This window comes from Beta vulgaris, chromosome 7 (genome assembly GCF_026745355.1).
Source record: "Beta vulgaris subsp. vulgaris cultivar EL10 chromosome 7, EL10.2, whole genome shotgun sequence".
In the NCBI taxonomy this organism is placed as follows: domain Eukaryota; kingdom Viridiplantae; phylum Streptophyta; class Magnoliopsida; order Caryophyllales; family Amaranthaceae; genus Beta; species Beta vulgaris.
The window spans coordinates 18,642,911-18,652,413 of record NC_079208.1 but is presented as its reverse complement, the minus strand read 5'-3'; the positions used below and the strand labels follow the sequence as shown (position 1 = coordinate 18,652,413).

The window sequence follows — 9,503 nt, the reverse complement described above, 5'->3', positions numbered from 1 at the left end:
ATGAAATCTTCTTCCTTTCCTTATGTAACTTATTTCCATCAACGACTATCTTGGCTGAATAAATGTCGCGCTGAACTCCTTCCTTTCTAGATGATCAGTCACGAACTTCTAACGTCTTGGTCTTCATGTTCTCTTCGTTGCGTCTTAACGTCATAGTCCCTGTGTCATTATGTCAAATGTCATCCTACAAAAATCAGCCATAACATTAAGTTAGTCATGGGATTTGTTATTCTTGAAAAGTCTTTCACACCTTCCTTAGAGACGAAATGACCCAAAAATGACACTTTTACTAAACGAAATTCACACTTCAAAAACTTCGCATACAGTTGATTCTCCCTAAGTGTATGCAAAAATGACCCAAAAACTTTTGCTCTAGGGATGGAGTATTTATCAAGATGTCTAGGGAATCTGAAGGCTGATCCTAGATTTAAATTTCATCCTAGATGTAAAAAGTTAAACATCATCCATCTGATGTTTGCTGATGATCTTTTGATGTTCTCTAAAGCAGATCAGACCTCTTTGCAACTTGTTTTTGATGCTTTTTTTCGAATTCTCCCAAGCTTCTGGGCTTGAAGCAAATTTGGATAAAAGCCATCTCTCTATTGGATGGGTTGAGGTGACTCAAAGAGCTGATCTGCAATCTGTTGTTCATATGCTCCTGGGTTGTTTTCCCTTCAAATACCTAGGTGTTCCACTCACCACCAGGAAGCTCTTTTACAATGAGTGCAAGCCTTTGATTGAGAAGACCATGTCTTGAGTTAGGGCTTGGTCTGTCAAAAAACTTTCCTATGCTGCCAGAGTCCAACTTATTAAAGCTATTCTTCATGGTTTGCAACTGTACTGGTGCCAAATTTTTCTGCTCCCTAAGAAGGTGTTCAAGGAGATTCAAAGCATCTGTAGAGTCTTTTTATGGACTGGACAAGACTCTTACTCCAGGAAAGCTCCCATAGCTTGGGACTCTCTTTGTTTACCTAGAAGCTGTGGAGGGTTAAACATCAAAAATCTAGCTCTCTGGAACAAAGCAGCAGTTTCTAAGCACTTTTGGGCAGTTTGTTTAAAACAAGACAGGCTTTGGATTAAATGGTTACATGAATACTACATTAAACAGCAGCCCATCCTATCCATGGTAGTCCCTAATAGGCTGTCATGGTCCCTGAAGAAGGTTCTGGAGAGTAGAGGGATATTTCAAGATCTGCAAACTATACATATGCTTCAACTTAATGAGTTTTCAATTAAAAAGCTGTATTTGATTCTGCAGGGTGAGCATGAGCATGTAAATTGGAAGAGAATTGTTTGCAACAATAAAGCTAGTCCTAAAGCTTTATTTATCACTTGGCTTATCCTTCATGGTAGATTGGCTACCAAAGATAGGTTATTTTCTTGGGGTATTACAAATGATGATTTCTGCCCTCTATGCATTGAAGCTAGTGAAAGTATATCCCATCTGTTCTTTGATTGTCCCTTCTCTAGGGATATTTGGAAAGCCTGCTAGCAGCACCTGAAAGTGGTGGTTACCCTAAGGGACTTGTCAGCTGAAATTAGTGTTGTAGCCTTGAAGAGTAAGAGAAGAGGAGCTAAAGCTCAATTATATTGCATGATGTTTGCTGAAGCTATGTATCAGATATGGCTTCAAAGAAATGCAAAAGTTTATGAGGGCCTTATGCTTGATACTGTAACTAATTTTAGGCAGATTTGTTTTAGAGTTGCTAGTAGATGTAGTGATTGTACTAGGCAACTTCTTCTCTTGTAGTTTTGTCTTACTGTTTTGCTAAGTTGTAGTGCTTGCAGGGCTTGGATTCTGGTTTGGTGTTCCCAGGCCCTTCCTAGAAGGTAAGGGGGGCTCATTTCTTTATTCTTGTCCCTTGGTGATGGTTTGATGTATGTCTTTCCCTTTTTATTTTTGGTTATCAATATAAATTTTGAATTGCCAAAAAAAGTGTATGTAAAATAAGCCTCAAATGTCCATCATGTTCTTCCTTACTCTTTTTTTTTTTGGCAAGAAGTAAGCGATTTTATTACCAAAAAAATCAAATGCAGCTCCAACACAGACTTACAAACATAACAACCATACCAACCAACCTAGGCACCATACAAACACCTACCCAAGACATGCCAGCAACAGAAAAGAAAACACTTCAACAGACTACAGCAGAAGATTAGACAACCACAAAGCTAGCTCAAACATTGAGCTGATAGATCATTCAGCCAATCTTTCTTACTCACTGACCACTTACTAGTAACTTTACTCTTAGCTCTAAGACAAACATCAATCTGGATTTTTCTAATTACAGCTTCAGGCCTCATAACTGCTCCCTCCCATAGTGCATAGTTTCTAGCCTTCCAGATATAGTAGACAGTAGCAGCAAGGCATGCATACACCACCTGTTGCTGTTTTTTCTTCTTAAATTTCCTGCCCCATTTCTTCCAGTGAACATACAAATTCTCCTGATTGTGATTATGAATTTGCAGCCAATTCATCACCCCTTGACACACCTGAATACTAAATTTGCATCTGAAGAATAAGTGGCAACAGGAGTCCAGGCCACTGTTACACATCAAGCATTCTGCAATCTGACATATGCCTGACCTCATGAGTCTATCTCTTGTCCTTAGTCTACCCAAAGCTGCAAGCCATGAGATGAATGCATGTTTGGGAATGTTTAAAGAACTCCAAACCCAGTGATGCCAGCTAACATTTTCCAGATTTCCACACAGCCATTTATACCCTTCTTTTATTGAATAACCATTCCTACCATCAAGCCATTGATTGTTATGGTAAGCTGCTATAAACATATCTCTCACCCTGCATATAATTTTCCAAGTCCAACTCACATTCCCTTTTGGCTGATATGCCCACCAGTTTGCATCTCTAATATAGATGCTGTGAACCCACTTAATCCAAAGAGAATCTGCCTTTTGAGCAATTTGCCATGCATACTTGCCTATAGCAGCATTGTTCCACATCAGACAATTTCTCACACCCAAACCTCCTTTACTCTTGGGTTTACAAACCCAATCCCATGATACAAGGGGAGGTTTGTGAAGAAAAGACTTCCCCTCCCAAAGAAAAGCTCGAGCAATTTGAATAACCTTCATCAACACACCTTTGGGTAACATAAAAATTTGTGACCAGTAGGTATGAATACTCAATAAAACAGAATTAATTAGGACATTTCTAGCAGCATAGGAAAGATTTCTAGATGTCCAACACAAAACTCTTCTCATGATTCTATCAACCAACACATCACAGTCTGCTATAGAGAGCCTCTTAGAGGTAATAGGTACCCCCAAATATCTAAAGGGGAATTGCCCTTTTATGAACCCAGATACCTGATTATCCTTTGCTGAATCTCCTCTTGCACATTGCCAAAGTATATTGCACTTTTTTCCTTATTAGCCTGCAACCCTGAAGCTTTAGAAAAAGTTTTCAAAGCTCTGATTAAAAGCAACACAGATTTGACTTCACCCTTGCAAAACATCATGAGATCATCAGCTAAAACTAGGTGAGTTATCTTGAGGCTTGCACATCTGTAATGAAAACCAAAATCCTCTCTACTACTCATCTTCCTCAATATTCTAGTGAAATATTCCATCACAAGTACAAACAGCAAAGGAGATACAGGGTCCCCCTGCCTTAGTCCTTTTTTTCCTTTAAAAAAAACCAAACATCCCACCATTCAGACTAATAGAAAAAGATGGAGTAGACACACAAGTCATAATCCAGTCACAAAATTGCACTGGAAACTGAAGCTTCTTGAGTAAAGTTTCTAAAAACTTCCAGCTTACTGAGTCATAAGCTTTCTTTAGGTCTACTTTTAATGTACACCTGGCAGGTTGACTCTTCCTCTTATATTGATTCAAAATGTCCTGGCAGATCAAAATGTTATGCATTATGCACCTTTGCTCCACAAAAGCACTCTGAGCAGGATCAATAAGATCAGGCAGTACCATTTTCAGCCTAGTACAAAGTAACTTAGATATTACCTTGTATAAAACATTGCAACAGGCAATAGGCCTGAATTGTGTAACACTCTCTGGTTGCTCCACCTTAGGAATCAGACAAAGGTTGGTAGCATTGAGTTGTTTGAGTATCTTACCAGTTCTAAAAAAATCCAGAACTGCATTTGTAATTTCAGACCCTACCACACTCCAAGCATCCTTAAAAAAAACACTCGAGTAACCATCAGGCCTAGCTGATTTGTTGTGATCAATATCAAAAAGAGCAGCCTTCACTTCATCTGCATTGAAAGGTGCACATAGAGCTATTTGTTTCTCTTGAGACACTACCTTGCCCTCTGCAATTATTGTGTTGCTAACATAAGCTTCTGCCTCACTTTCAGTCCCTAAGAGATGCTCATAGTAGTTGAGAAAAGCCTCCTCAACCTCCTTTATCCCCTCTCTCCATATCCCATCTTTATCTTGTATTCTTAAAACTTGAGCCTGCTGCCTCCTCTTCTTCAAACATGCATGAAAATATGCAGTGTTTTCATCACCTCCCTTAATCCAATCATTCTTAATTTTCTGCTTCAACAAACTCATTTTGGCAGAATTTATCTCCTCGTAATCCTTCCTAACTCTCTCCTCCTGCTGATGAAGTATAGTATTATGAGGATCAGCATAAATGGCTTCCTGAATGCTCATGAACTTATCCATAGCAATTTTGACATCATTCTCCATATTAGCAAACCTTTCCCTGTGTAGTGTTCTAAGGGGTTGTTTCAAAGCCTTCAGCTTACAAACAACTTTATACATAGCTACACCTGATATTACAGATTGCCAAGAATTCTGCACAATCTGAATAAACTCTTCAGTTTTACCCCACATGTTACAAAATTTAAATGGTCGAGATCTACCCCTCACCTCTGCATCCAAATGCACAATACAGGGGCAGTGATCAGATATATATTCAGGCAAAAACACAGCAATAGCTTCCTTGAAGACATCATTCCACCAATCATTACATGAGACTCTATCAATCTTTGTAAAAACTCGATTCTCCCCCTCCTGCTTGTTCGACCAAGTAAAGAAAGGACCACTAGAGATATGTTCATTGAGCTTGCAATCTCTAATACATTGTCTGAAATTTGCAATCTCATCAAGAGTAATAGCAGACCCAATTCTCTCTCCCATGTTTAGAACATTATTAAAGTCCCCTAGGACTACCCAAGGGCCTGTAATAGTTGATGTAATCATACACAAAGCCCTCCATAAATCCTCTCTCCCCCTTGCATCATTTACACCATAAACTATAGTCACCTCAAACTGCATTCCTGTAGCCTTATGCATTACCTGACTGTGAATAAACTGAGCCCCAGAACACTTCACATTCACCACAAATATATGAGGTAGCCAAATCAACCAAATTCTACCTCCTATATCATACTGATAATTAGAAACAATTGACCAGTCACCACACACCTTAGGATAAACTTTAGAAAAATTCCTAGCTTTTACCCTCGTCTCTAAGAGCCCAAACAATCCCACTTGATGATGAGCCAAAAACCATTTGACATCATTATGCTTAGCTGGACTATTTAGGCCCCTGACATTCCATATGCCTATTTTATCCATTAGGTGGAACCAATAGTTCCTCTACCTGCTTCGATTTTACTTCCACAACCCTATTATCAGCCTCAATTCCTGCTACACTATCAGAGATATTAACCTGAACCACACCCACAACAAGTGTCTCCACATCCACTTGTTGATCATTCTGATTTGCAACCATCTCAGTCTGCTGAACAACAGGTGCCACACTCTGCACAATATCTTCCTTCTGCTGGACATCAGGTTCTATCACACTTACATTCTCAACAGGTTTCTTCACACCAGCTAGCTTGGTTTTTTCCACCCAAACTTGTCTAGGTTTCACTTTTTTCAATGCCAACTCATACTTTTTTTGTCTACACTCCTCCACTGTATGCCCTATACCTCCACAATCACCACAAAAAGTTGGTCTACACTCATATACCACCTTCTGTGTGATACTCATTCCCTTCTCATTCACAAATTTAATCTCTTCTCGAAATGAACTATCCAAATGAACTTCGACTAGAATTCGTGCATATTCCAGTATGTCTTTCTAGGCTGTTGCTCTATCAATTCTGATGGACTTTCCAATAAGACTAGAAATCTTATTCAGAGAAGAAGGTCCCCAGTATTTCAAAGGTAATCCAGGCAATCGCACCCAGGTGGGAACAACCTTCACTTCTTCCGCCATTAAATCTAGTTCAGGTGACCAGTTTTTTACTATGACAGGTAAACTATCATAAAGGATAGGCCCAGCATCAATCGCTTTCTGTTTCCCTTCCATGGTCCTGAATCTAACTACAAAAACTCCATTACTCCCCATTGCAATCCTGTCTATACCACATTTTCCCCATACTCTTCTAATAAAGCCATCTACAATTCGAGCTGGAGGTTTAATACCTAGTATGTAGCAAACAACAGCTGATTCCCAGAAAGCTATTTCTTCCTTAACATCCTCTTCAGTAAGGATCACTTCATTCGCATTTATAGTAGTAATTATTATTCACCGGGATCTCCAAATTAAGACCTTCCTCCCTAATCATCTCAAACAAATTAGTACTCCAGGAATGAGTATTACCTGTAGTGCTTGCTAACTGTTGCATTGGGTGAGGGGAAGGATTCACCACATTTCCAGATGCTGGCCTCAAAGGAGTACGAATGGATTCAATCCACTTAGCCATCTGCTGCCTAGCAACCTCAGCACTTGCTTTCTCCATCATCGAAGCATTCAAATCCGCTGATGCTACTGAATCATTATCCTGCTCCTCTTTCGATGACCAACTCAATGAAGCATTATCGTGTATATCATTAACACTCACCTTCTTCTTCGCATCCCCTGATTGAGGTTTCTTCACTACCTTCACATGTTGCTTAGCCTTCTTACCTCCATTGCCTTTTTTTGAACCCTTTGCCATAGCTTCAGCACTCGCCGAGATTCAAAATTCCAGAAATGAAGATTTCATAGTTACGCTAAAATCCTAGAGAGAAGCAGGACTTCCTCTCTCTAGACTCTCATAATTCCTAATTCACAAATTTGAAATCCTCCATTCTTCCTTACTCTTTGAATAGATCAATATATCGTCTATGAACATGACTACAAATTTATCAAGGTAGGGTCAAAAAATCCTATTCATGAGGTCCATGAAAATAACAAGTGCATTGGTTCACCCAAAAGGCATGAAGGTAAACTCATAATGTCCATACCTAGTCTTAAAGGTAGTTTTAGGTATATCTTGATCAGCCATCCTCAATTAATGGTGACCTGACCTTAAGGCTATTTTGGAGAATATCTGTGCACCCTAAAGTTGGTCAAACGAGTCACCTATCCTAGGTAATGGATATTTTTTCTTCACAGTGACATTGTTCAACTCAGGGTAGTCTATACACAGCCTCAAACTGGTATCCTTCTTCTTCACAAATAAGATAGGGGATCCCCATGGTGACATACTAGGTCAATGTACCCCTTCTTTAGTAGCTCTTTCAATTGGTTTTTCAACTCGTTCATTTCTATTAGAGCCATTCGATATGGGGCTTTGGAGATAGGTCCAATTCTAGGTAGGGATGGGCATGGGTCTAGGACCGACCCTATTGGACACGACCCTAATTTAAGGGTTTGGGTCCAACTTTTTCAGACCCTAAGGGTCCGGGTCCGAGTCTGGGTCCAAGTGAATTTTTTAGGGTCCGAGTCTTAAAATTTTGGACCCAGACCCGACCCTTAGACCCTAAACTTATTTAATATATATATTTAATTTTTTAAAAAAAAACAAACTGATTTTTTAAAAGACTAAAACCTAAACCAAAACACCCATTTTGAACTCTTATGTAAGTTAAGGTTTGTTTGTTTTTTTCAGTTTGTATGTTTGTGTTTTTGTTTCGTTTGTTTTCAGTTTATATGTTTGTGAATTGTATTTGTTTCGTTTTCTTTCAGTTTATAAGTTTGTGTGTGTTTGTTTCCTTTTTTTCAATTTATATGTTTGTGTTTGTTTCATGCGAATTCTTATGTTTGTGCGATTTTTTGTGTTTGTTTCATGCGAATTTCAGATGATTATTGATATTAATAATGCTGAAAATTTGGCAAAATAAAGAATTTAGGCTTGGACCCTCCAGACCCTCTAGACCCTCCATACCCTTAGGTTCCGGGTCCGGGTCTGCAAAAAGAATTTAGGGTCCGGGTCTAGGGTCCAGCTGGACCCGACCTAGACCCTACCCTTGCCCATCCCCACTTTTAGGTATTAGGTCAACAGTGAACTCTACATCTCTCCTTGGAGGTATACCAGGTAGGGGTGTCCACAAACCGGTCCGGGCCAGAATATGGACTAGACCGGACGGAATTTGAACTAGACTAGAGATTCCGGTTCGGTCCTCATTCCACAGAAAATTCCGATTCCGGGTTTTCGGTTTGGTCCAGACCGGTTGGACCAAAATTTCTATTATTTTAGTAAAAAAAGTTCATATGTTAAAAGAAGTTTAAACAGGTAGAAAGTTAGAAATTTAAAAACCTATTGCTTATTACTTTAGAATTATTGTTATTAAAATTATTAAATTTTAATATATCTAAATCATAAATATATTTAAGTCAAACAAAATTGTTTTTAAAAATATAGATTCAAGTCCAACCGGTCCAATCTCGGTCCAAGAAAAGGGCATATTTCGGTCCAGTTGGTTCCAGTCCAGTGCACACCCCTAATACCGGGTATTTCTTCGGGAAAAACGTCCTGGAATCCTCTTACTATAGGCACATCCTCAGGTCTCAATGGATCATCCTCAACCCGTCTCACGGAATACATAAATAGAGGACATCCTTTGTCTATATGGTTCTTAAGTTGCAAGGCACTGATTACTTTAATCCCAGGTTCTCGAGGTATTCTCCTATATGACACCCTTTTTCCCGAAAGATCTCTCAGTTCCCCATCCTGTACATCACAATCTATCTTAGTCTTATACTTCCCAGCCAATCCATTCCCAAAATAATGTCAAGGTTTGATAAGTTAAACTCTATTAGATCGGGAGGAAAGAAGCCCTCTTCTTTTTTCAGTGAGACACTTAGGAATTTCTTAGAGCAATCTAACGGTATCCCCACACGGAATAACTATAGGCATGGAAATTTACTTGGACTCAACCAGTGCTAGAGTTCTAACAATTGTTTAGGCAATAAAAGAAAAAGATGCTCCAGAATCAAACAATACTTTAAAAGGAATCGAGTTTATAGAAAAAGTACACGTGACATCCCTACGAGCTTCCTCTTCTCTAGCAATCATCATACACAACTTTCCTTTGCCCTTATTGTCATTGTTGTTGGTCACAAGGTTCCCATTTGGTGTCTGATTATTTGCATTGGTTGGTGGTTTGGAGTAAATAGAGTTCCCTGACCCATTTTATGCATTTCCACCATTCTCATTCCCATTCCTAGGCTTGTCTCCATAGCTCCTTTTCTTTTAACCATTGGGGTTAACTTTATTCTTTGAGTAGCACTC

The 9,503-nt window shown here is 39.1% G+C and overlaps 1 protein-coding gene across 1 annotated transcript; it reads right to left on the bottom strand.

Moving 5' to 3' along the window:
• Nucleotides 1-6,082: 6,082 nt before the first annotated feature.
• On the bottom strand, nucleotides 6,083-6,944 carry LOC104898868 (uncharacterized). Its single transcript, XM_010685999.1, has 2 exons — nucleotides 6,608-6,944; nucleotides 6,083-6,501 (listed from the first exon to the last, which is right to left on the bottom strand). Exons 1-2 carry the CDS (start codon nucleotides 6,942-6,944, stop codon nucleotides 6,083-6,085), a joined length of 756 nt encoding a protein of 251 aa, XP_010684301.1.
• Nucleotides 6,945-9,503: the final 2,559 nt, after the last annotated feature.

What these genes read in the sequence shown, in the direction of transcription:
- LOC104898868 (XM_010685999.1), bottom strand. Translation starts at nt 6,944, where the DNA reads ATGGCAAAGGGTTCAAAAAAAGGCAATGGAGGTAAGAAGGCTAAGCAA. An exon ending in ACAGTTAGCAAGCACTACAG is followed by an intron (nt 6,502 to 6,607) that starts GTAATACTCATT and finishes ATGCGAATGAAG; the next exon opens with TGATCCTTACTGAAGAGGAT.